Source organism: Carettochelys insculpta, chromosome 3 (genome assembly GCF_033958435.1).
Source record: "Carettochelys insculpta isolate YL-2023 chromosome 3, ASM3395843v1, whole genome shotgun sequence".
In the NCBI taxonomy this organism is placed as follows: domain Eukaryota; kingdom Metazoa; phylum Chordata; order Testudines; family Carettochelyidae; genus Carettochelys; species Carettochelys insculpta.
The window spans coordinates 79,389,578-79,417,084 of record NC_134139.1 but is presented as its reverse complement, the minus strand read 5'-3'; the positions used below and the strand labels follow the sequence as shown (position 1 = coordinate 79,417,084).

Genomic DNA, 27,507 nt, shown 5'->3' with positions numbered 1-27,507 from the left:
ACTGACCAGTAACTTTCGGGCATTGCAAACTTCCATGGTGCAATTGCCACTCACTTGTAAACCGTTAAAGTCTGCGTCATTTTGGTGTTGCTGTGCTTCAGGGCGGGTGCCAGCCATCATAAAAGTGGACTTGTGCATGCGAAAGTTCTGCACCCACTGCTGGTTGTCCCAGGATTCTATAACGATGTGGTCCCACCAATGTGTGCTGCTTTCTTGAGTCCAAAACCGCCACTCTACTGTCAGCAATGCATTCATGGCAGCCACCAGCTCTGAGTTCTTGGACCACAGCTGGGAGATTTGCTCTTCCAAACCACCATCATCATCATCATAAGCACAATTATGATAACCAACCATTACTGAGCTTTGGAATTGAAAGACAAAGGGTGCGACAGCTACCATGGCTGCCGAAACGATCTGTGCTATGAGTTGGAGCATTTGGGGATCCATGCTTGTGCTGAAATGCTGCATCAGGAAATGGCGCGATTTCCAGTTTTTTTTTTCAGGTGATTACTGATCCTGTGAATTCTGGGACACTGCTTGGAATTCTCGGACTTCAGCATGACACACCCACAAGCAACCGGGGCTAAGGCACTGTGGAACAGGTACCCACAATGCACTGCTCATGCAGTCAAACTTTCACAGGGCAACAGAGACGCGGAGATTCCACATGGAAAAAAGGAGGGTCGAAGCTTTGCAGACACTTTATTCGAATTCGTAATATTGAGGTTAAATATTTGAATTTAATAAAAATCGAATTTATCTTAGAGTAGATGAAGCCTTGTTTTACCCAAGGGGTCACAGCCTGGCCGCAGCAGAGTTGTGAAGAGAAGCTGGGTCCCGACTCCCAGGCCTGCATGTGGCATACAAGACCACACTACCTCCCTACAAACGTATCATGCTAACAATGGAACATATTTCTGCTTTGCTTTTGCAAATAACAAAAAACTGAGCTGCGAGTTAAGGTAACAGTTTTGGCAATACTGACATTGCTCTGTATGGTTTGACTGCATTTTCACTTACTTCTGTGTGCTTTCAGACAGGGCACCTTCCAACCATTGATGAATCCTGGGTTGCTTCACTATATCCTTGTACTCGTTCTGCAGTCGGTAGAAAGGCTTAAGAGCACTGTCAACATAAGGTGATGCTTTTGTTGGCACCTCCTGGTAAATCATGTGGGAAACCAGTGGAGAGTAGAGCAGATAAATATCTTGTTTCTTTAAGAATTCCAACATCAAATATACCATATTTGTGAACTGCAATGTATATTCAAAGGCAAAAATGAAGTTCATTCTGCTTGGGCCCGGATCAGCCACTTGCAGAATGCTGAGCTGAGCAAAACTGAGATTTCTGACCATCAGCTGTAGGAGAATAGAAGGAAGGTGGCACAGACAACTTTTCTCTCCTCTCCCCTTTAATAGCATCAGACAGAATCCTGTGGGTGAGGGTGAGTCGCTGGTGAAGGAAGATGAGAGCATGTACATGCAGTGACTGTGGGATGGGCAGAATAAATTGTGTGTGTGTTAATGGGGAGTACTGTAGCCAGACAGAACCCCCCTATTGCTCTACTCCATCTTGCCTTCCCTAGGTGCTTCAGAGCACAAAAGGGTTAAAAGGAATAGCCCAGCCCTGGAATGCCCGAGAGCGCAGATGGGCTTATCTTAGCCACAGCCTTTGAAGCTCAGGAGCAAAGCTAAGAACAATGGGCTAATTAACAGCCAGGCCTCGGACTGCCCTTGGCTAATTACCATCAGTTGATTCGCCAGGACACTTGTCCCAGACAGGAGGAAAAATCTCAGGCCCATTAAGAAACAAATGCCCTCAATTGTCTCTACCTCACAGGTGTGAACTACACCCTTGAACTGCCTGTGAGAACCAGTATCAGACAGTCTAATTCAATCGGCATTTTTTTTAAAACCCAGGGAGAAGCCTACATGACCCAATGGGTATAAAAGAGGGCTCTGGCAGACCCCCTATTTGAGCTCCAATCATCTTTCCTGCCAGACAGGAGGGTGGGGGTCTCCCCAGCTCTCCAGGGATGCCCGACTCCTGGAAAAAAGGGACAGAGGACTTCATCCCAAGGGATTGAGAGAAAAACTGGCCAAGCCACGTTGGTAATGCAGGGGTGAGAATAAGACCTGCTAGCTATTTTACTTTTTATTTCTTTTGTGTGCATTTAACAAGTATAGATCTATGAATTAGAGCGTATGTGAGCTATTTGTAATCAAAGAATAAACCTTGTAACAATTGTAACCACAAGAGCTTAAATCACTAGGTAAACAAATAAAGCAACATTGTAACTGTAAGAGCTTAACTTGTTAGATAAATAAACAAAGTAATTGATTAAGTGGTAACCTGACTCCTCCTGTTACTGTGCAAACTGAACACAAAACAAAGAACCTAGCTGCTTTTCAGTGGCTCTCAGCCCGGTCACTAGTGAGCTCTGCCCTGGCAGTTGAAATCTCATATTAATACAAGTGCATAGTGGCATCTCACCTGACCATCGGCTAACAAGTACTAGGGCACTGCAGAAAATGGCAGACTTCAGACTGCATGGGTAACCTTAACTCAGCACGTCCATGCTCTGCAAAGGGATTATACATCACCAAGCTGCCCTCATTCTACCTTAATGGAGTTTCATCATTGTATTGTCTTGTTTTGTGAACAGGAAAAGATACAACAGGCAGTCATACAATTTGCATATTGAGGCAAATCAGCCTGTGGTCAGCAATCCCCCACATTATGGTGTATGGGCTGCCTTCTGCAATGCCATGATTCAGGGATTGCCCAGAAACCGCAATGACACTGACAACCGTATCAGAATACCATTTTTCCTCTTCGGTAGCCAAGGTATCTGTCTCGCCTATGTCTTTGGAAGCACCACATTAACGTGCACTGGGACCAGAAAATAGCCATGTAATAAATTCACTTGTGTGGCATTATACTGATAACGTATGTGAGTCAACCTCTGATCCTGAAAAACAGATCTCTGCCACTTGAGCTTGCTGAGAGAGAGACTGCAGCAGAAAGAGTACAACTACCTGGACCAGCACAAGAGGGGATGAGACATAATGCCATGGGACTTCACAGACATCTGATGACAGCACAATAATGATGAGGCTCCGCAATTCTGGTCCCATTCCAGGCTCCGAAGAGGAGTCTGCCCCATGCCCAAAACCTGTCCCGGTCCTGTCCCTCCTCTACTCCTTGCTCCTCATCCCAGCCCTATTCTGCTTGACCAGCCAGCCCTAGTCTTAGATACTCTTTAGTGTACTTACCCACATAACAGATCTGAGAGATAGGCAAACCCTCAATTGTCAGAGGGGCAACAGAGAAAGAATGTTTTGCCCAAGGTCACATGGACTTATTTCAATGATCTACCACAGAATTCCTGTCTCGAGTCTCTAGCAAACAGAATCTCTAAAAATAGCTGTACTTGGAGGGTATAAAAAGTGTAGCTGTCTCTGAAGGCACACAGAGTAATTTCTTCATGTGTGCTATTTGTCCACAAAACAGATACAAACACATTAGCAGTAGCAGTTTCTACATAATACCTAGCCACTGGGCTTACAACTCAGACTTAGGAGAGGATGGGTGGGAGGACTCTGGAGAAAAGGACCACATCTATGGATGAGAAGGCAGGTCAGTTTCCAAGTAATTTCCAATCTGCCTACAAGAGTGCCTGCCAGCAGTTGCACAAGTGTTTTGCCTCAGGGGCACTTGCCACTTGAAACCAAAAGTATTGTCTAGGCCAGCTAAGGGTGACACCATGTTTTAACAACTCTTCATACTTCCAGGGCCAAGTGTGATACTTTACTGGAAAACCATATCAAAGTTCTATTGAGTGTGGCAAGAATGAAACAGTTACAAAGTAAGAGTGGTTGCAATCAGTTATAGACAGGTGTGCTAGAAACCTTGACTACATCAGTCGGTCGTATTCACAGTCTATGACTTTCACAAAAGTACTTTTTTCACATGAGATCAGCACTGACCTTATTGGTTCTTCTATAGTGTCTTGGTACTTCTAATGCACTTTTCATGTAACTGAAGCAGGACTCACTCAAATCCTGAATAATCTTATTATTCAAGGTAGGGAGAGAGGCTGATAAAGAAGCCTGAGAGTCTTCCAAGGCTCCTGTGGAATTACAAAAGTTGAAGTTACAGCTAAGCTACACTTCTAAGCCCCAACGTAAGCAAACATATGCAACCCTTCCCATCCCCACTCTATGCATATCCTAGAACAAGATGTCCTGTAACACAGACATTTCTGATATTAGTTCTGCAATGACATCCTACATTTAACATTTCACAACTCAGGAGTATGTTACTAAAGTCCAACTCACAGCGAGAAAAAGAAGGGGAGGGGGAGACATTCATTGGATTCATTGCTTTCTGGTGTTGGCAATAGTAGAGATGAGGCAAAGTCATAAAGTTCAGATTCAGAAACAAACTCTCCCAAAGCTCAGTAGAATTTTTTCCAGATCTGAAGCGCCCATTTAGGACTACGTCTAATTACTGTTCTTGAAAATCTAATTTGGATTAGAACTGTCAAAAGCTATAGTTTTTTTTTTATTTTTAAACTCATACTCCTAAATATTACAAAAATATACATGTGCATAATGTTTTCCCTTTGTTTGAATGTCTAAAATCAAACTCACAGTTTTACCTGTGATACAGGATACATTCTTGAAGCCAATCATTTCAAGTTTTGGTCTGATAATTTCCAAGAGTCCAGGAAGCTGAACAAAAACAGACATACAACCTTTCTTATGAACATATTTGAGTTTATTCTTTCAGGTTTAAAAATCTCGTGTAAAAAGACACGGATGTGTTAAGCTTAAATACTGCATATATATTTTACTGACAAAACCAGACATATGCTACACTCAAGAACACAGCATCAAGCGTTTGGTGCCTCTGCCACCGTGGTCTTCAAGGCAAACATTTAGAATCAATGAAACACAGTATTCATCAAACAACAAGCTTGCTTCTTCAAAGATTTTAGGATGTTCAGTTTAATCAAAAGCACAGAAATCCCTCCCAAATAGATCTGTACAACACAGGCCACTTGTGAGTTTTAAAATTATGTTTTAAACTCATTCTTACCCCTAAAACGTCGCTAAGGCTCAAAGGCTAATCAGAAAATATTTATTTAAAACAGAAATAACTCAAAACATGATGCCTGATCTTGTACTGTGCCCCAGGACACAGGATCCTTGCTATTCCTACAGGGTGAGGTGTAAGAATGGGCAATGGTAGTTGGTGTGAAAAGTGAATGGAGAAACCTGGTTTCTAGAGCTGCCAAAAAATCCATTTTACTGAAAAACTAGACCCCTTAATTTCCTACACTTGTATCTCTGTAACTAGCCACTGAATATAAACAAGGCTATCTCCCTAATGACACTTCCCATACTGAGGCTTGGTCTACACTAGGCAGGTAAGTTGATTTCAGATATGTAGCTAGAATCGACATATCTGAAATTGACTTACCCGACTGTCTTCACTGAGGGAGGCTGACAGGAGTACAGGGGTCAATTGCCAACCTCAGAGAGATCGATTTTGTGCATCTCTATCGGACGTGCAAAAATCAAACTCTGGAAGATTGACCTCGACTGGGTCGATCTTCCGGGAAGTGTAGATGTGCCCTTAGACTATGCTAGTTTCAGCACTATTAAGTATTTAAGATGTGAGCAATATGCTGAACAGTACTGACATATGGTCAATGAAAATGTTCTCATATGCACAGTAGCGTGTACTAACCTGCTCCTGAAGTCTGTCTAGATCTGCAGCAACATACACCAACTGAGTATTGGTTATAAAATGTAAACATTGTGCTTCTGGAGAAGCGCCATCTCCTTGGTCCTCACAGGGGCTTGGGTTTACAGAGGGTTCCTTGCTACTGGTTGCCATAGATTTTTTGTTGTCCTTTGTATTTTCATTGGAAATGGGCCTGAGCACAAGCTGTAGTAGCCAAATGAGAAATGAACATCAGTCTTTGAGAATATAGTTCCAGATGAGCTCACAACTGTATGACATTAAAACGTCCATAATTTTTTTCTCAACACAGTACAACACCTGCAGAACTTCTAAGCATCTAAGTATCTCTTCTGCCCTGTTGTATCTGGCTCATATAGGCATTTTTTTTCATACAAAAGGACTTAGAATATCCAATACTGTATAACATCATCTCAGAACGGCACTGTGTAAAAATCAAATATATCTTCAAACAAATTCTATATAATAAAGTCTTTTCTTTAGGCCAAAGTCCATAAAATGTGGTGATGACAGTCAAATTACTGTGTCTGGTTTAAAGTCTTAGCAGATCTTTGGCACTTTAGAGACTAACAAATTTATTAGGTCATGAGCCTTTGTGAGTAAAACCCAGCTCATCTGTGTCTGGTTTAGATTGCAGAGACAGGGAGAATGATGGAAGTTGAAAATCTCACTATTTTTTTTTAATTTTACAAAGGATAGTGCAATTTCTTTATTTTTACACTCCTAAAAACATTACTCTTATGAATATTAGGGGGTTGCTCTGGCTTATTTCCCCAAATGTACACTGACATTGCCAATAACATTCCTGATATTCAGTTGCAACACAGAAGAATTGAAGCATAATTATCAGTTCTGTTATAATGAATTCAGAGGAGACAATTCTGTGAGTGAGTTGTCTTTCTATAGCACTTTTTTATATCAGTAATGGTTCAAGATAGCTCCTAACAGTAACCATTAACATTGTGTTGCAATCTTTCTACGTTTCAGGGCTCTATTTAAATTTCATTTGTTACACATTTTAATCTAAATGATACTAAAATATTACATGTTATAATTGCAATTAAACACTTTTCATTTTGTGCATAAATGCCATCACGAAGTATCAATGACATAAGCATGTGATTCTCTTACCTCATTAATGAACACAGAGTAGCGTGCTAAAATTTGCAATGTAAATTTCCATAGGCGGTGTGCTAATAATGGCAAAAACATCTGATCTGACCAACACTTCAGAAGACTCACCCATACTAGGTGAGTGGCCAAAAGACAAAATGAGCTTCCAGCTAAAAATAATTAGGGGAGAATGGTTATATTACTAATCATGATTTAAGATCTTATTTTTAAAATCTTACTTTTCACAGGCTTTGGTACTGTACTTTTATTATTGCTTTTTAATGAAAATACTTTAAACCTAAAAAATCATTTTAAAGTTATTTTCATCACCACCAATAATAAACAGTTTTGGTAAATTAAGGCAAAATTTTAATATCAGACAAACTTGATCTCAAGTGTCCATTAACTGTGCCAAAAAGGTGACCTAAGAATCGATACGGATTACATTGATTCCATATTTACTGACCATCCGCCTGACATGATAACATCACTTTCAGAGATGGTTTTAGTTATCTTACCAGGTTTCACAAGGTACATGTAAAAAAAGTTACTGGGTTGACTGAGTGCATGAAAGTTGCCAGTCAGAAGAGCAACTGAACAAACGGTAGCTGTCGTCGCTATTGGCGCTAAAGGAGTGTTAGAGAAAAACCCCTGGAAGTTCAGTCAGTGACATCTACGATCAAATGAATACTTTTAAAGCAGTTTTGGCAATTGTTATATTGCTGGCAAATGGACAGCATTTAACTCTCCGTCTGTAAATACCTTTTATTTTGTTTCTAAGAGTAATGCCTATTTCCTAAAAACAAAGGCAAATGTGCCCACCTCCAACTTTGCTGTCCAGTTTTCTCATAATCTTTAGTTCTGTGCTTAGAAAGTGTGTTTTATATAGATTGTATAAATTCCATTAAAACAATCACACAGTTGCATTGCTTTACTGTTTTTTAAAAGAAATTCTACATCTCTCTCCTGGATCTTTACTCTTTCCACAGCAACGGTCCTTCCCCTTCACTTCCAGTTAATATGTTCTGTCTCCTAATGCACTGTGTAGATTCACTGCTTGAACCTCCTGATTCGCTCGGTAGAGCTGAATGCATTCCTAATACCTAATTTTTGGACAGTGTAGCTGATAAATGACTCAGAGTAGAAGCCAATATCACTGAGAGTAATAAGTGCAGCTGCTCCTTAGAAATGACCATTTGTTCCTCTGATATTCAGAACATTACAGTTACGAAAGCAAAGATGTTTGCGCCCAATAGTGTAGCTTAATTTTCATTGCATCTTCTAAAGACTTACAGTAATGGAGATACCTCACCACAATGGTATAAACCATATACTCTGATTTGTATTAATGAGCTGGTCTAGCCATCTTACTTGACTTACTAATCAAAAGACCACCATGATTTTAAGATCAAAAAGTTTAGTGTGACTGATTACTCTCATAGACAATCACCAACACTATCTGGAAATGGTTTTATTTACACAGTAAAACCCACACATTTTAGTAAAGGAAGTTTACCTGGTGCCTCTTCTAGGCTATCTGAAAGTGCAGCTTCTAAGACTCCTGCTATCTCTCTAAATCTGACAAAAGAAAAGTAAATACCGTTCAGTACTACAGGTCATGAATTATTTAAACTGGCATCTAAACACTCCTGATACTATCAACTACATAATGAAAAAAACATCGAGAAGTCCTTTGCCATCTTACAGATTAACAGATTTTTCTTTTTTTTTTTGGAGCATAAGCTTTCATGGGCAAAGACCCTCTGACCTGCTGAGGGGTCAAAAAATTCTGGTAGTCTATAAGGTGCCACAGGACTTCTTGTTGTTTTTGCAGATACAGACTAACACAGCTACCCCTCTGATACTATATAATGAGAGAAAGCACGTCTGCTTATCTAGTGGGGTTTGGTGTTTTCTTTTGTTGCTGTTTGGTTTTGGTTTTTAGTTTGATTCCTAACCAGATAAACAATGGAATTTTCCAAGCAGAAATGAAGTCAGAAAACACACAAAAGTTTTTGTCTTAACATCCTACAAAAAGAAGCAAGTTTGAGGACCGTCTATAGCTTTAGTCAGAAACACCAACTTGCTTAATTTTGCTTTCACATTGGCAAAAGTCAAGACGTTGTCTCACTTTTTACATCTGCTTTAGTTAACCTTCAGGTAAGTCACATGATCATGATGCCTGTAGTTTTCTGCATGTTTGCTTATGAACAGCGAGTGGCACAAGGTTTTGCAAACAGTTCTGTACCTGACAAAAATCAATAGTTCCTCCCGGGATGCCTTGACCTCATTCAAAAAAAAAAAAAAAAAAAAAAAAAAAAAAACTTGAGAGGTTATAAAAGCAAAAATCAATGCTGCAAACTTCCAGTTCTTTCAAAGGTTCCGCATACATTACTGAAATAAAGTACTTCACCTAAAGATACTTATCTGTACAATACTCTAGACAGTCTACATTGTAGTTTTCAGGAGCATGTTAGCTAGATAAAGTAAATGCTAAAATATTTTTTCAACCTACCTGACACAAAGCTATTATTATAGTTTTGCTCACAAGAGATTTTTCTTTTGCCAGTGTCTGTACCTCTTTTTGTTGCTATTGCATCACGGCCATTTCTAACAACATAGAATTTTGTGAAACAAGAGCAGCTCCTTCTTAGCAACTTCCCAGAAGTGTCTTCTATTGTCTTCTGCCAGAGGCAGAAGAGTGGACCAGACAGACCACTGTGATCTAGTTTGGCAACAGGTATATAAACAAAGGATCTCAAGCATAAAATAACTAAGTACTGTATTCCCACCATTGATCTAACAATCTTACTAACTAACAATTTGTGAAAAATGCTTTCAGACATTAAGAATAAGAAATATGACAATGAACAACTACTCAAATCTGATACCATGAAGTCCTATTGCCTGTGATATACAGAAGGACAGACTATGTGATTAAAATGGTCCCTTCTGGCCTTATAATGAACCACTGCTGAACTAGCAATGATGCAGAAGGATTGTAACGCATTTATGCATCTCACCTGATGCCCCTCCAATTCTTGCCTCCATTTATTCTTTTCATTATGCTATATGAATAGGTGAAAAAAAAGTAAAGGGCAGCCTTAACTTCATGTACATTAGAAATAAGTATGAGATTCCAATATGAAGATTTCAACAAAATTCCAATTCAATATGCGGGAGTTAATGTATTTCCAAGTTTTATCTAAACCAAAAGGCTTTTTAAAGCATAAATTTCCCTGCACAGAAATTATTTGATGTCACATTTAACCACTTAGTATTGTTTTCTTTGCTTGTGTGATAAAAATGTTCACAATGAAATATTCAGAATTATTTCTGAATCCAACCACAAAATGTCTGTACATAGAGGTGATGTGGAAACTACTTTATCATTTTTTAAAAAATTGGACAATAAACCAAAGGATCAGTCTTGAAGAAAAGCCATGAGATCTAAGAAGAATGCTAAAAATAGACTAATGCTTTAAACAATATTTTAAACTAGTGAGAAGTCTGCCTGAGTTCAACTGTCCCACAAGCAAAGCATTTTCAGAAAGAACCAATAGGCTGGTGTTTCTTGTCAGTTCTATAGAAGTCACATTGCAAAACTCATTTGTGCTGTACAGCAATAACACGACCAGAAGAGCTTGTCTGATTCTTGCACAGGGCTTCCTGGAGGGAAACACTGGGTTAAGTCAAGAAGGTGAGTGTAGATAGGCAGAAAAGCGAACAAAGGCATTCAAGATCCATGGGTCCTGCATGTAGCTAACATAACGCATGGTGCGCTTCATTTAGCCCCACTAAATGCCCCAGTAACAACTATGTGGGTGAAATGAGACAAATCACTATGCTTGCAAATAAACTTACACAGAAAAAAAAAATGATTGTATCCCTGAAGAACTCTGTGGAACTTGAAAACTTGCCTCTCTCACCACCGGAAGTTTGCCACAGAAAAATGATAAAAGACAAAAACATCCAACAACTCTACATCTAATCTCTCAGTCCTCATTCTCAAAGGAAATCTGCCCAACACCATCAAAAGGTGAGCCTTGCATCTTAGATTCTAAAGTTTGCTAGTTACTAAAAGAAAATCACTGACCGAATAGAGATGCTGGATTTATGGCTTATACAACCATTCAACCATCTATAATCCACTCAATGCCCTGCACAGCATTTTTTCCTTTCTGCCCTGTGACTGGATTGGTGATAATGGGCCACTTCACTCTGAAGTCCCTCAAAATGTGTGTTACATACTGGTATTAAAACATCAAGCTCCACCTCATACATACTTTTTCCAGACCCGAATAAGAGCTTTCTGTAGCTCAAAAGCTTCTCTTTCACCAACAAATGTTAGTTCCATAAACACTATTACCTTACCCAACTTGTTTCTCTACTATGCTAGGGACCAACACGGCTTACCACAACACTGCATACAACAGAGGATTCGCACAGGCACCCATAGGTGGATATTTAAGAGACTACACAAGGGCCATTCACACCTTCTACCGCCTGAAGTCAATGACCTAGAGGGGAAGGGTGGATTCCCAGGCTGTAAATATATGGGACAATTGGAGACACATGGCTTCCTGGGGGGGGATGAAACTGACACTCTCAGAGAGAATAACAGAGAGGACTATCTGTTGGGAGAGACACTAGAGAGGGACATCCCCAGGTTCTCTGCCAATGGATTGCAAGCCTCTAGGTGAGGCAGATGCATCTACACCTTGATTTTACAAGTTATTTATCTTTTATACTATACGTCGTTCTCACTGTTAAGATTATACAGCTGTCTATTTAAAAAGCTGTTTTGATCCTCTGTGTGTACCTCAAGTTATAAGCTCCAGAAGGGAAAAATGCACACATTTAGTCCAACACGTAGGAGGTACACAAGCTACGTTAGCTCAGGACCTGGTCTACGAATAGAACACACAGGATTCCACCTCAGAAACGATAAGGGCATAAGACCTAACAATCAAATGAGAGAAGGGGTCGGGGGTGCAACTAAACCATAGTCATGGCAGATTAACAGATAGGATGCTCAACCCTTTATTTTAGAGCTTAAGAGAAAAACTAGAACTCTACCATAATAGCAAATGTATTAAGCATTTCACCAGCCTTGCAAAACTTCTATTATATCTGTATAAGATGATGAGAAAGGACTGAGCTACAGAAGACACAAGATTTGGAAACTAGTCTAACGAATCCCTGGCAGTCTTATCAGCTGTGAGACTTTATACCAACTTTAATATAACAAATACAAAATATACACGGAAGTTCATCACCAAATAAATCACTTTGTTAGTCTTTAAAGTGCTACATTTTTGCTGCTTTGTTTTTTTTGACAAAATACACGTGGCTAGCCTAACTGAGTGAAAGCAGTACAAAATAATTACATGCCCTTCTAACATTTTGCAGTATTAATGCTTTTTCTTATGATTTACTTTCATTTTGGCTCCTACTGCATTTTAAGAAAGCTGTTTTTATGTAATAAGTACAGGCTGAACCTCGCTAGTCTGGCACTCTCTTGCCTGGCAACATCAACAATCCAGCATGCTTTTAGTTAGCTGGATGACCACTTATCGTGGGTGTGGCCAAGTTTCCTGTGGTCCATAAAGGTTGTTTACAGCCACCAATCCTGGCTCTCAGTGTTCTGTGCTGTCATATTCAGCTCTAATTTACCCCTAAACTTCTTCTAATGGCCCAGTAAACAGTGGAAGTGTTGGTAATGCTGCTGGACAGTATTGACCACCTGTGCTCTGGCAAATTCTCTCTTTCAGTACTGGTCAAGTCCTGAGTGTGCCAGGCTAGAGATGTTCAACCTGTACAGCTCCCAAGGACAGAGGAGTTTTGACACTGGGCTATGTTTCTTTACAATGGCTAAATTTTGTTTTTGTTCCTCCCTTAAAAGTAAAGAGCAAATACTGACCTGATTTGGAAATAAACAGGCAAATTCCACTTATTGTTAAAGCTGTGGTAGGCGGGATGCTGTCTTAATCTTTTCACGCTGGCCTGTGATCCACACTGTCGTTCAAATCTCTGTACAAAATCCATGCTTATGGTGTATTTCTGTATGAAGAAAAACCGCATTCTGACTACTACATGTCAAGGTTTCCTATTATAAGCTAACTCTATTGTGTGGTTTATACGATTGTAGCTGTACTCATTTCTCAAAGTCGGCTGACACTTCCCCATTTCCAATCTCCATAGATAGGTCTATATTGCAAAAAACACCATTCATGGCCATGACCTCAGAGCCTGAGTCTATAGACCTGGGCTCAAGCTTCAGTTCTAAAAATAGCCACACAGATGTTACCATCTTGGGGGCGGAAACCCGGGTGGGGGAGGTATCTTCTTGGGGTCTGAAACCCATGGGCGGGGGGTTCAGAGCACAATCAGAAAGGTCTACATAGCTATTCTTAGCACGACAGCAGAAGCCCCATGAGTCTGCGTCTACAGATCTGGGCTCAGAGACACTTCGCCACAGGATTTATTTAGTAGTGTCGACATATCACACAAGGCCAGAGCCTGGGTTGCAATGGAACTTATTCCATTGTGAACAGAAATGAGATTCCATGAATTCTGCCACAAGTGTGCAAGTCGTACAGCGACACCCCCCTTTTATTCGTGCTCCATATTACTCCAGGCATACTGAGCTATCAACTCAGAGGCACTCCAGGACTTGTGAGCTGACTCAATGGCCTGCAAGTGGAAGAAGAGATGCTCCCATGTTGCACAATGTTGGGAGCAGAGGACGGTAGAAGTAGGTGAACTGCAGAACAGGATCAATGCCAGACATGTAAGGAGAAAGGTGCCAAGTGGGAATGGACCTGAACTGGGGTGGGAAGGGAAGGAGGAGAGAAATTTGAAATCAAGTGATGACAGCATGAGGGTTATTACACATTATAGGTATAATACATTGGGTCCTTCTTTTAGGAAGCTGTCAGAAGACATTTTCTGGTTGCATACAAATGATTTATGAGTAAATAATTCAGAGTAACTATCTAGATTACTTCCTTTCAGAGATACGTCAAGTGTAATGTTTACAAGTACACGTTGCACCTCTCAAATCCGGTATTCTCTCATCCAGCAACATCGGTCATGGCCACAGATGTTGCCAGATGAGAGAACAGCCAGCAGGTGCACGATCCCCAGTGGGTCTGGGAGCCAGAGGGCCAGTCTGCCCTGCAACAGCACCAGGCTGGGAGCCAGAACCACAGCTTGCTCTGCTGCAGTGCCAGTTAAGGATGCAGCGAGGTCTGAGAACTGGAGCAACCACCTGCCCCATGGCAGTGCAGGGCTGGGAAGCTGCTGTGGGGCCAGGAACTGGAACCCCCGCCTGCCCCACAGCAGCAGGGGATGAGAGGCTGCTGCAGGCTACAGCCAGACAGACGTTGCCATAGGAACCAGAGCCCCCCACACCTGCTCCACAGCAGCTGGAGCGAGGAGGCTGCCATGGGTAGGAATTGGAGACCCACCTGCACTATGGGGAGAGGTGTTCAGGCCCTGAATGGAGCCCTGTGGCAGCCCCTGGGAGTCTGGGCAGGGACCAGCCCCAGGTGAGGGAGGCTGGAGCTCTAGAAGTCACTGAGCACAGCCCTGGACCTTCCCTTATCCAGCACATTCTCTTGTTTGGGACCTGTCAGGTCCTGAGCATGCTGGGTGAGGGAGGTGCAACCTGTACTCCAAAGCCATGCTGCATCTATTCTCAACAATAAGGTATTGTTAACCAACTCAACAGTGTCAGAGAGGTAGCCAAGTTAGTCTGGATCTTTAAAAACAACAAGAAGTCCTGTGGCACCATATAGACTAACAGATGTTTTGGAGCATGTGCTTTCGTGCATCTGACGAAGCAGGTCTTTAACAACTCAATAGGGGTAAAGTAAGTGATTTTATAAAGTCAAATAGTCTGTGTCTTGCAAGGGCCAAAGCTAAGAGACACCTGAGGAAAAGGAGATGCATTCAAAGGCTTGGTCTATACTAGGCAGGTAAGTCTAGTGTAGATATGCAATTCTAGCTATGGCAATTGCGCAGCTAGAATCGACTTACCTGCAGTTGACTTAATTGGCCATCCTGCCAGAGGGAGGTTGATGGGAGAGTTTCTCCAGTTGACCTCCCTTACTTCTCATGATAGCAAGGAGTACTGGGGTCGGCTGTCAACCCCAGATAGTTCAATTTCACACATCTCTACCAGACACGCAAAATTGAACGCCAGAAGATTGACCCTGAATGGGTTGATCTTCCCCATAGTATATACAAGGTCTAAGATAAATGTTGTAGAGTAATAAAGCTCTATTTCATTCTAGAAGAGTATCAATAATGTCATTTTAAGGGTGAAATATTAAGCAGAAATTAGGACACGAACCATTAAGATTAAATTTTGCCCTTCTTGCTTACTCTTTAATGTATGGTTTCCTATCATACATTTTCAATAAATATATAATGCAACTCTGAATTGACCTGGTTTCTCCTCTCTTGATGTTTACACCTCCACATTAGCTGCTGACAATGGGCCTCATCCTCCATGACTGAACTGACCACGTCAATTCTGGCCCTCCTCTTGACTAGGATTCTCTCTTTTTCTTAAGACCATAAATTTAGACACTCCTCTGGAACGCCCCCTCACATACCTGATGAAGAGGATCTTTGCCCACGAAAGCTAATGCTCCAAATATCTGTTAGCCTACAAAGTGCCACAGGACTTCTTGTTGTTTTTGAAGATACAGATTAACTCAGATACCCCTCTAATGTAAATGTGAGCTTCTTAACAACCTTAGCTACAACAAATGAAAGCACAACATATAGTCTGCAGGCTTGATCTAATTTGCACTACTGAGTGAGGTTTGCAAAAACAAAGCTGACGAAAACTACTTCAGTAGGTCAAAAATTACAGTGCTTAAATAAGCTGAATCAGTTTAATATGCTAAGCCACTAGCTTTCGAGCCACCTGAAAAAAACCTAAACGAACTTAGATGCAATTTAAAACACTGAGCCAATTTTATATGAGCTTTCATTGTTTCGAATGAGAGATAATAAAACTAACAAGTTAAAGACTACAAGATATCAGGGGTTTGCAACTCTGCAATTAAAAACCTGCAGCTGGACCATGCCAGCTTACTCAGGCTTATAGGCTTTGCTTAATTGTGCTTTAAGTTCCTGTGGGGGTCCCAGAGCTCAGGCTGCATCCCAAGCTCACACATCTATATCACAATAAAAACAGCCCCTTAGCCAGAGTCAGTTGACACAGGCCAATCATGGGTTTTTAATTGCAGTATAGACACAGCTTACACACCCTTTCTTAGGATAACTGTAGGGCAGCGTACAGCAGTGGCATAAAACAGGCACTGCATACAGAGCTGATGTGCCACAGTGGATTCTGAGATACTGAAGTATTTCCCTTGAAAGGGAAACAAATTAACTCTTGGAAACTACTTACAGCTGAAGACAAGTGCGGCCTTTATACTCACTAGCACTGTACCAGTAAAATCGTGTATGCATGCCCTCATTGCTTCAGGTACTGAAACTCCTGTATGTCCTTAACCAACCTCTGGGGCTGGCCATTTACCCAGCCCTGTCTAATAAGCTTTATGAAATAAGCATCAACGAATCACACCACCACTTTTCTGATTTGAACTGATCATCTCTGCTACAGATGCAATGGTAATACCTTTACCACAAACTGCAGCATTGCCTGCAGTGGTACGGCTAAAAACCTTTTACAAAGTACTAAAACATCAACAAAAAGACCTAAAGCTGCTGTTTGGCAGCTTGTTTTTTAACTTCTCATTGGTCTTAGAACATACATCGAGAATATTACATCTCTGGGCAGCCTTGAAATTGAAGAAACTATTAAAACTAGTAATCAATTTGTCAGTTTATAGCTTCTTAAAGTGTTTTGCCATCATCATTTGCTGTGTGTAATATCCACATAAGCAGGCACTCCTGTGTGCACTGATATCTCAAGTGTGAAATGTACTAGAAAGTTTATTTCCTGTATTTTGAACACAAAATCAGAGGCGTAAATTTCACTTGAGAGTCAGGTTATGTCTACACTATGAGATAAATTTGAATTTAAGACAGTTAGCTCGATATTACATCACTGTCTTCACTGTAAAGACCATTAGCTCGATTTAGGGAGCACTATTATCAATATCATAACATCTTTGAAAGCGGGTGGGTATGGCGTCAAGTTCAAATTTAAAAGTTAGAATGAAGGTTAGTGTGGAAGTGTCATGTCTTTGAACCGAATTCCTGAGCCTCCAGAGGTGTCCTGTATGTATCCCACAATTCCCTACAGTCCTCCGCTTCCATCTCCGCTGATCTCCAGGTGCGCTGGAATTAGGTAATAAGAAGCCTGCGAATTTGAATTCGGCACCAAGAAGCCGATGGCTGTGGGGTCATGCTTATATGAGAGGCTGAGAAACTTCTGTCTTTCTTTGCTATCAATGCTCTGAGCACATCTACTCATTCAAAATCGCCCCAACGCAGAGTTCATGGTTTCTCTCTCTACCTCTGCAAGCTGAGTACTTGCTTTATTTTTCCTGTGCTCGCCCCTGCCCCGCTGCACTACGTGGCAGCTAGGCTGTGGGGGTTGTGCTTTTGCGAGAGGCTGAGATGCTTCTTTTCTGTGGTTTACATTTGTGCAGGAGCCCCTCCCCCAGAGGTGCCATGCAGTTGTGGTCTTTCCCATACCCAGCCACATCACGGCGCTAGTTCCCAATCCATAGAAGGATGTGCCTGCTGTTCAGTGCAGACCATGCTGCCAGGCATTATGTCCTGCTTTGCGCACAGTGAGGGCTCCAAGGGCAGGAAAGATTTTCAGGTGCTGGCTGTTACCCAGGGGAAGTCTCCTCCCATGGCTAAGATTTTCAGGGCTTGCTGCCACATAGGGGGACTGCTTCAACAGGCCCTTGACCCATGGATTCTCTCGGCCCCCCCACATATTTTTGGGGGCTTGCTGCTGCTGTTGCGGGGGGAAGTACCCCCCAGCAGCTAAGACTTGAGAAGGCCTGCAGACACTGGGGGGGGACCATCTCAACTGGCCCTCGAGCCATGGACACCACCCCACAACCCAAACAGATTTTCGGGGACCATGTCAACTGGCCCTTCATCCTCCAATACATCCAAACCCGCCCCCCCCCCCCCCGTGGGGTGAGGAGGTCTGGCACCCTGACAGTTAATTGGGGCTGCCCCCTCCCACCTGAGCACCACTGCTTGTTGAAATTTGGTGAACCCCATCCGCCATGTTGGACAAATCTGTGTAGTTTAGCGGGAAGCTCAAAATCTTTTTTTCTAACCTCTTCCTTCAATCTTTGGCCCCCTAACACAGTTGAGAAGACACAGACTGCTGGGTGATCACAGGGCACAGTAGCTGGGTAATGGACTGGGAACCCAAAAATACTGCCTCGCAAAATCTCTTTTTTTCAACACATTTACTATACTACCCTCTCTTAGAGCTTTGCACTGTTCCTGTATTATTTTCTGGGATCATATGTACTGTAGGGAAGGGGGACAGTGGCTGGAGGGCCAGTTGTGAAGACTCAGACACCTGCTGCTTTTTTGTAAAATTGTTGACAATTTCAACCAGAAAACCATTGACCACTACACTTACCTACATGCTTCTAGCTTCCATCCTGCACGCACCACATGATCCCTTGTTTATAGTTAAGCCCTGAGATACAATTGCATCTGCTCTGATCCTACTGACAGAGACCAAAAACTGTAAGATCTCTACCAAACATTCATAAACCTTAATTACCCAGTGGGAGAAGTAAAAAAACAAACTGACAGGGCCAGACAAACACCCAGAAACCAATTACTCCACGATAGGCCCAAAAAAAGCCAGTAACAGAACACGATTCATTACTACCTGCAGCATCCAACTCAAACCACTGCAATGCATCACTGAAGACCTACAACCTATCCTAAATCATGATGCCACACCCCAGAAGGCCCTAGGTGACAGGCCTGTTCTCTCCTATAGACAACTTTCCAACCTTTTGAGGATTCTCACTAGCAACCAGAGGCTATACTACAATAATTACTAATCCTGGAACTTTCCCTTGCAACAACCCCAATGCCAGCTTTGTCCACATATCTTTTCTGAAGATACCATCACAGGACCTAACCACTTTAATTACAGAATCAGGGACACATTCTCCTGTTCTTCAGCTAATGTCATATATGCCATCATGTGCCAGCAATGGCCATGCACTATGTATACTGGGCAAACTGCAAACACTCTTCGCCAAAGAATGAATGGACATAGAGCCGACATCAAAAATCTCCAAATACACAAACCTGTCAGCCAGCACTTTAATGGAGTGGGCCATTCTGTTAAAGACCTAAGGGTTTGTGTCCTGGAGGAAAGAGACTTGAACAACCGTCTACAGAGAGAACGCTGGGAACTAACATTGATATTCAAATTCGACACATTAACACTTGGTTTGAACAGGGACAGCAATTACCTGTCCCATTACAAGGACTCTCACATACTTTGATGTTTGACCAAACACTTAACTTGCCCACCCCGCACCCACCTCTTTCTGCTCTTCTACCTGATTTGCCAACATTATAATAATTTTTCTGATTTGTCAACCCTGATCATTTTTGGACCTCTGTGCTTTATATATTGAGTCTGTTCTGGTACGGCTACGGAGATGAAGTGGGCCTGCCCCATGAAAGCTCATTACCTAATTAATTATTTTGTTAGTCTTTAAAGTGCTGCATGACTACTTTTTTGTTTTGATAGAATACAGACTAACACAGCTATCTCTCTGTTACTTTGATAATTCAGTTACAGCTACAGTTATAAAAAGCAACTCAGTTATAGAAGCATGAGATTTCAGTTAATTTGGCAATCTTTGTTGATGCCCTACTTTTCTTCCCTTCCTCCTGGAAAAATGGCCGTTTGCTTTCCACAGGAGGGGAATGAGGGCAATGCAATGTGGGAAGATGACACTACATACCCACAACCACTTGAGGGGCTTTTTTCCCCCATGCTGCACCAGCGAAAATATTCCCAATGCTACAGCAGTTAGGGAACTGAAGGATAGGTTCACAAGATCCACTGCTTCAACAGTTGATATTTGGCAATTGAGCGTGGCAGCAATAAGTCTACTTTGTGGGGAGCCTGCGCAGAGGTGAGGATACTCGTCTTCAAGTTTATAAAATCCAGCATTAAAAAAATAGATGTTAGTGAATTTGAATTCATTTTGTAGTATAGACGTAGCCTCAGTGTTGCAGTATCTGGTTTTCAAAACAATGCAAGAATTATTTTACAAGTGTCTATGGAATTTATTTTAGTTTCTGGAAACATTTCTACTAGTCTTAACAACGGACTTAACAGCATTTTGACACTGGACATTTCAATTTCTTATTGATCTTAGGTTAAAATATTTTAATGGCTCAGATTCAGAATTGCTAAATTCTCACTTGAGCAGTCAGTTGGGGAAGCACTCTATTTTGATTGCATAGTGTAACTGAAGGTCAAATTCTTTTAATCTGGATCATGGGTCAACAGCAATTTAATTTAAAAGGGCAAGCTTTTAAATTTTTCAGTGAAGATACAAAGCTGTTCCATTTTAAGCAGAGAAGCATGAAGGACAAAAGCTGTGTGCAACTTGGACCCATACAAAGGAATTTCTGGGTGTGTGGTTTTTTTGTTTTTTTTTTGTAAATGTGGCCCCCCTCCCCTTTCCCACATTTGCCCTGCCCTTCAGCTCCCATCCCTGGCCCTGCCCATCTCCCCTAGAATCACTCCTGCCAGTGGCCCCATCCATGCGTACCCAGGCCCTCTTGCCCTACCCAACGCCCCCCTCCACCTGCCCTGCACTCCAAGGTCTTGGCTGCTAGGCACCAAGGGCTCTCCTACTTCCCCCATCCCTGTGGAAGCGCTTGGGCTCTCTTGACTTTGTGCAGGGCAGGGACGCACGGTTGCCTCTAAGATTTTCCATCTCTGGGTGGGCTGAACTGTCCTTTGCGCAGGTTAAAATTTCTTATGGGCAACACCAATACTGAGGTAATGTGTGAGTGTACACCACCAGTACGAACAAAAAACATAGCTATAAATAGGTATTGTAAACGGTCTATAGGCGTGGAAGAATATATATTAAAATAAGGGATAATTAGCAAGAAGCAATGCTCATGACGTTTACTTAACACAAAATCAAATTAAAAAAATGAACACTACTCTTGTCCCTTATTTAAGCCCTGAACCTGCAAACGGATGGTTAATTTTAGGCATGTAATTACATTGCATGTTTGCAGGGAAGAGACCTTAAATTCGAAGAGAAATGGGTGTATTTTTACGGTAGACAGCTTTGCCTGAAAATAGGGAGACCCAATCGACAGATACACCTATATATGTAGACAGCTCAACGTTTTCTTAATACTAATGTACCAGGTAGACCTCTTCCCTCTCCTGCCTTGAGGGTTTTTTTTTTTTAAAACTAATAGTCACCCAACCATCTTAAATGGAGTAATGAAAAAATCCTTATCAATAGAAGCCATTACAAAGAGAATTTAATCAATGAAGAGTCACAGGTAAGCAAAATAAGCCCAAAAGAGAGCTATTTTGACATTCTGGTTTAGATAAGACACAGGCAGCTTGCCGTCGGAACACATGACAAAGCAGATGACAAACTAGGAAATCATAAGCCTTCTGTTCAGAGGGCAAGCTGCATTCTCTGTGCCCTACTCTACATCAGACAGCTTGCAGCTGTGAAGTTTCCATTAAATGTCATCTCTCACAAACATACAGCAACATTGTTCGCAATCACTGAAAAACAGTAGTGACAGGTATTTCCATACACTTCAGAATCTATTTTTGAACACACTTCATAAATATTTATGACATTATAAAATTGTTCTTTCAAGGTCATTTCTCCAAAGTCTTGTTTATACCTATATTCCCTCAAAATACTTGAATTATTCAAGCTGCCCTCTGAAACATCTTTAGTCACAGTACTGTTAGTGATGAAGATGACTAAAGGGTGAGACAGAAAGGTGACACACAGAATTTATTATAGATGCACCTTTCCACAGTAAAGAGCAAATCACATTTAAATGCCAAGTTATTTCCCAGATGTTTGACTAACATAACAGCTGTCTCTTTCTAGCAGTTCCAGCCTGAAACATTTAATTCTTTCTTTCCCTCAATCATTTACATCGCGTTCTCTATAAACTACAGAGATCTGCTGTCTAGATTCACATAACCGTGCAGCTTCCACTAACTTCAGCATGAGTCCTGCCCATGCTTCTGAAAGCAGAATTTGCTCCTAAGAAACTTAAAATAGAATCTAAACTATCACAGGATCTTATACTGAGATATGCAGCAACATGAATTTTTGCAAGAGAATCTTAAAAAAACAAAACAAAACAAGCTAGATAACAAAACACATGCAAGTTCTTCCCCATATCAAAGTCATAGCAAATGTAAAAACACCTCAAATTACCTCATGAAATGCATCTGGGTTTCCAGGGTTAAAAAGTGATGGTAATTTTTCTTCTAAGCCACGTACTATTTCTGGCCACACTGAATATACTAAAAAATCATATCCAGGAACAGTATTTACTTTATCACTGTAAGAAGATAAATATTTTAATTATTCCTTTTGTTTTTCTTCTTCCAAAAATAAAAGGTAAACTGGACTCATAAAACTTCAGATTTGGCACTAACGTTAATCAAAACTTGGCTATTGCATTATGTAATTTTTTTAAATAACCACCACATCATCAGGCTCTCTCAGCTACACTAGCTCTTTCATGTATTGCAACGTTTTCATATCTATTATGTCTATGTTGGAACACCATATTTGAGACAACCAGATTTGTTCTAATTTACTACATTTTTTAGAAAAACTATGAATAGTTTCATGCAGAAATGTATTTTAGTAAATGCTGAACAACAAATTTATCAGCAAAAGAATCCCTATTCTAACGTGTATGTTTTAAAGTTCCAACAGTTCCCTCATCAATCAGATGCCAGATGGAAATAAGGTATTGGCAAGAAAAGGAATTCCTCTTTCTGCTTCCTCTCAATCACACTTCCGCATGTAGCAAGTGAGGCTAAGCTTCCAAGCAGAGGATTAATAGTTTATCTTGAATTTCCAAATTCAGAAGCTGATGGAGCAGAAAAAGAAAGGAGAATTTATAATTCCAGTAGGGTACATGAGAGTAAATACTAAAAACATTTTCCATTAATCCCTCAGCATTTTCAATCCTCCTTTTAACTCAAATGAGATGTTCACAAAAATCTAAAGACACGTAGAAAGCACAGCAATGGATAGCTAAATAGACAAGTTTCTAGAAACCGCAGAACAAATTCTAAGCCCTGCCAAACGTAGTAGTCTACTATATTAACCAGCCTCTGAACAGATGAGTAAATGGATACAGTTTAGTAGACTTGAATTCTACGGGCTTTGTAACAGGAAGTTTAATAGTAGCAACAGGAATTAAATGTTTTTGATTAGACAGCAAAAACAGTTTTAATATATATATATATATATATATATATATATATATATATATATATATATATATATATATATAATTCAAAACTGTAGTTCCTGTAGACAATGAATTAGTTGAAACTACATGGGAAAACCAGTAATTCTTTGCTATGCAGACAATCCAATAACTTTAAAAACTGCCTTGTGCCCTTCTCCTTGGATAGAAAACACAATCCAGTTCCCCCTATCAAAGAAAAATCTGTCATATTGTATGATAAAAGAAAATTATTCATTTTCAGGTGACAATCATGGCAACTGCATCTTCTGATAGTACTATCAGAGGTAGGTTGGGGTTGTATCTTTAGTTAGGTCCAGTCTTCATTCTGGAATGAGCCTATGCCACCAAGGACTGATTGAGCACTGGTTCCAGGAGTCTTGGTCCAATTTCCACTTGTTTGTACCTTGATGTGAAAGGCAGTGATACCGGAACTATTTGTACCTCTCGGCAATGTCCTAGACTGCCAACACAGCAACGTAGGGAAGGTCTCATTGGGCAGCCTTCTTCTGCATATCAGTCATTCTGCAGATTGTTTCCTTGACAGAGATATGAGTCTCGTGCACAAAATTGTCATTGAAAGAAATTAAGATATGACAGATACCAAACACGTGTTCCCTTCAGCAGCATCATATCCCCAGCCAACTCTCTTTAAACATGTGAGGTGCCATTTCCAGGAATTCCACAAATGGGGGAAAGCCACATTAGGGTACTTCAGGATCCTGGCTCAAACCCACCGCCTGTTTAATGGGGGAAGAACAATCAAAACATCCCACTGGCTTCTCTGAACAATGTCACTTTCCAGCACAACTGGGCTTCTTGGTCATCTCAGCCCTGGCTTTCCTAACTAGTGCTCTGCTTTGAGGGCAACCCCTCTACCCTTTGAGATGTCTGGGCCCAATCAATAATAGAAGACAAGGTCTCAGATGAGCTGCCTGATGAGAAGCAGAGCTGCAGGATCAGGCCCAGCTGATGGACTACTATGAATAATACTTAGCTTCATTATCATACACTTTACAGTTTCTTTCACTTTTCAGGTCAGTGCTATAGCATCAGGAAATCTTATTCACAACACTGTTTTTTTAAATGTGGAGCTATAAAAGAGAAGTGGTATTGATCTTAATCTTTCAGAGAAGACAGGCAAATCCTTTGTGTACTGGATTTAAATATCAGAAAGGGCATTCAAAACTGTTGCATAATGAACAACCTATTACAACTATAGCTGACAGACTGTTACCTGGACATAGCTCCCCCTGTGACTTCACGCAAGAGACGGCAATGGTGAGGAACAAACTCCAGCAGTTTATTGTACATGGCCTGCAGGCCATTAGGATGAGATTGTACATATTGTTCCACAATCACCTGCCAGGATGAGGTTAATGTGAAACATCAGACAGGAGAACATGCAGAGAAAAAAACACTCAGCTGTGAAACAGACACTGAATTCAATAAATGTTACAACTACTACAATTCAATGCACATTTTTAGTTAAATAATTTCTTTATCTTATGTAGCACTTTGGCTGGCTTAACAAGCCACTGGAACCATTCCGATGTGATTAGCATAATGGTGTTCAGATGCTTCAAAAACAAAAAAATTGGTCTATCAGTGTACTCCTATTTATTATAATAATATCCCCCGAAAAGATTCAGCAGGAATGGAGTTATTTTAAGAGACAATGTTAGATTTAAAATCATTTTAAGGACGCTTATTTGCGTGTGTTTTCTAAAGCACCTGAGATTACATTCAATTTTGAAGTTCTCAAATTTTAATACTTTTCTACTTTCTATAACGTTTTTGCAGCTCTTTTAGCTTAGAAAAGCCAAGTTAACACTGTTAAACAGACAGTTTCTAATTAATTGTACTTTCAGGTTTTCATATATTGCAATAACAACTGGACTGCAACCACCGCAGTGGAATGCTTCTCTGACTTTTTCTTGGATTTAAAAAAAAAAAAAGGGACAGAAAATTTCCCATCACTTTTTGTTTTTGTAAGAATAACCTTCCCAAAACCTACAATCTGGTCTTTATTGAGCCTGACCAAAAGCCTAATGAAGTCAACTGGAGTTTTTCCACTGAGTTCGATGGGCACTAGGTTGGTTCCATAGACCTTTTCCAGTAGCTTTTTACTGACAATTCTTAAACCAACCCTATAAATATAATAGCAAGGAATGAATGGACAATCTGTAAGTACAAAAAAACCAGCTACAGTGAGATTTTGCTATAGGGTATTTTACAGTTTAAGCGAATTATTATTAATTATTTTGTTAGTATAGAATTATGAGCCCCAGTCATGGACCAAAACACCACCAGGCTAAGCACAGTAAAAATACAGAACTAAGAGACAGATTGTAAGCTCTCTGGGGCAGGAGCTAAGCCTAAAACAACACATAGCAAATGGATATAGTATCGTCTACTTTCAGTCTTGTCCCATTGATTCTTGTATTTCCCATCTATCTGTTACGTTATTTCCCCTTTCACTCCTTTAGAGCAATAGGTGAAACAAAGAAGGGATCTTAGAAAACTAACAAAACAATGGACAGATTCCTTGCCTTCTCCTTTGCTGTTTTAGTTTAACCTCAGATATGAGAGCAGTGCTTCTAATGGGCTTGGTGAGGGCGCTATTATTTTCCACTTTCAAGTCCTAAAAGTGTCCCTTAATTTTTAGTGTCTCTGCTCCATAAATATTTAGGGACATGGGTGGTGAGAGCGATGAGTCTGAAAGGTCCATAACAACTTTCTCTCATTTGCTCTAAAACTATTACAGGTTTCTTCCCTCCTTCTGACTGGGATGGGGAATCACATTCATTGCTGTGCAAGGCAGCTGCAATTCCACTGACGTGTGAAAAGGAGACAAATGTCTACTTCACAATCAGAGCAAAAGAACCATAGCTTCAAGGGGAAACAAAGCCCTCCATTAGCCTTCAGATGCAAAGGCATCTCTCATTATGGAATGAAGAAATGGAAGCATCTTCATATCTCTAAGTTGACCCAGAAAGAGTCAGACATCCCTAGGATGAACTTAAAGAATGACAAGCATGGCAATAAGCAGCTAAAAGGAACTGCAGCAGAACAACCCGAAGTAGTAGTTTAAAGACACTTCAGCCCATCTGCCTGGATCTTCAGGGAGGCGGGTTAGACTGAAGAAAGGGAAGCCCCAAGAGCAAGAAATCACAATATACAAATATGCTCAAGCCTCTGAGAAAAAAAAATCCCTTTGTTACTGCACCTACTTTGATAAAGAGGTATTGTTCTGTACCTTAAGCCTTTGTCATTGTAGCCAGGTCCCCCTAACAGCAGGACGGCCTAGTGGTTAGGTCCCTGTGTTACTTGGGGGCACAGGGTATAGTACTTCAGTCCACTTCCAGAGTCTGTTCCTTCAGTTTGGGGCATGGCCCCAAGAGTCCAATTTCCCTTTCCTAAGGGGACGGGGGAGGGAAAGAGAGCTTCTGGTTCTCTCCCTAGCCCAAGGGAGAGTTTAGAGGGTTGCATCCTCCTGTGGCTGACACAGCAGACAGTTCTAGCTCAGGTCCTGTGGACAGCAGGACCAACTCCCACCCTTTGATTGATCTGAACCTAACAGAGCCAAGTTCCCTCATTTTATTCTCCCTCAGGCCTGGCAGTGGCTGCAGGGTGAAATTGGCCAGGGCGAATGGGGTAAAAAGGCCTTGTTAGGCCCCTGCACTGCCAGGCTCACCCCTCACAGTCATCTTTAGCAATACACCAGTCACAATATAGCAGAAAAAAGGTTTTTACAAGAACAGCTTGTGCTGTCCTAGGAGCACGGAGAAAAATGTTGTACTAATGAGTACACACTGCTCTGCAGCAGCCCTTTCAACTGAGTTTCAAGTCTCTCTCAGCTTAGAGAAAGGTGGGCATAACAGAGTTTTATGGGTAAAGTAGTGTGAGAATAAATGATGAAATTGACTCTCAATCCAAAGCCACCAGACAAGGAGAAAAAGTAATTGTGCAGTACAGAGAACAGCATGTGAGTGTAGGAGATTTTCCTTGTTGCTCACAACAGTGCACAGGAGGAGCATACAATATAGATATTCTGTTAAAAGAAAAATTAACATCTGTCATCTGGTATTACTGAGATGACACTGATATTATACAGGCTTT

General features: G+C 41.0%; 1 protein-coding gene across 2 annotated transcripts in view; it reads right to left on the bottom strand.

Moving 5' to 3' along the window:
* Nucleotides 1-27,507, bottom strand: part of COG2 (component of oligomeric golgi complex 2) — a 54,964-nt gene that overhangs the window by 5,714 nt on the left and 21,743 nt on the right. For both annotated transcript variants that reach the window (XM_074988659.1, XM_074988660.1), the window contains exons 8-16: nt 24,623-24,747; nt 22,335-22,461; nt 12,809-12,948; nt 8,402-8,463; nt 6,904-7,055; nt 5,758-5,958; nt 4,664-4,736; nt 3,990-4,132; nt 1,021-1,160 (exon numbers count right to left, since the gene is read on the bottom strand). In XM_074988659.1, coding sequence (XP_074844760.1) covers nt 1,021-1,160; nt 3,990-4,132; nt 4,664-4,736; nt 5,758-5,958; nt 6,904-7,055; nt 8,402-8,463; nt 12,809-12,948; nt 22,335-22,461; nt 24,623-24,747 — 1,163 coding nt within the window. The remainder of the gene's footprint in view (nt 1-1,020; nt 1,161-3,989; nt 4,133-4,663; nt 4,737-5,757; nt 5,959-6,903; nt 7,056-8,401; nt 8,464-12,808; nt 12,949-22,334; nt 22,462-24,622; nt 24,748-27,507) is intronic.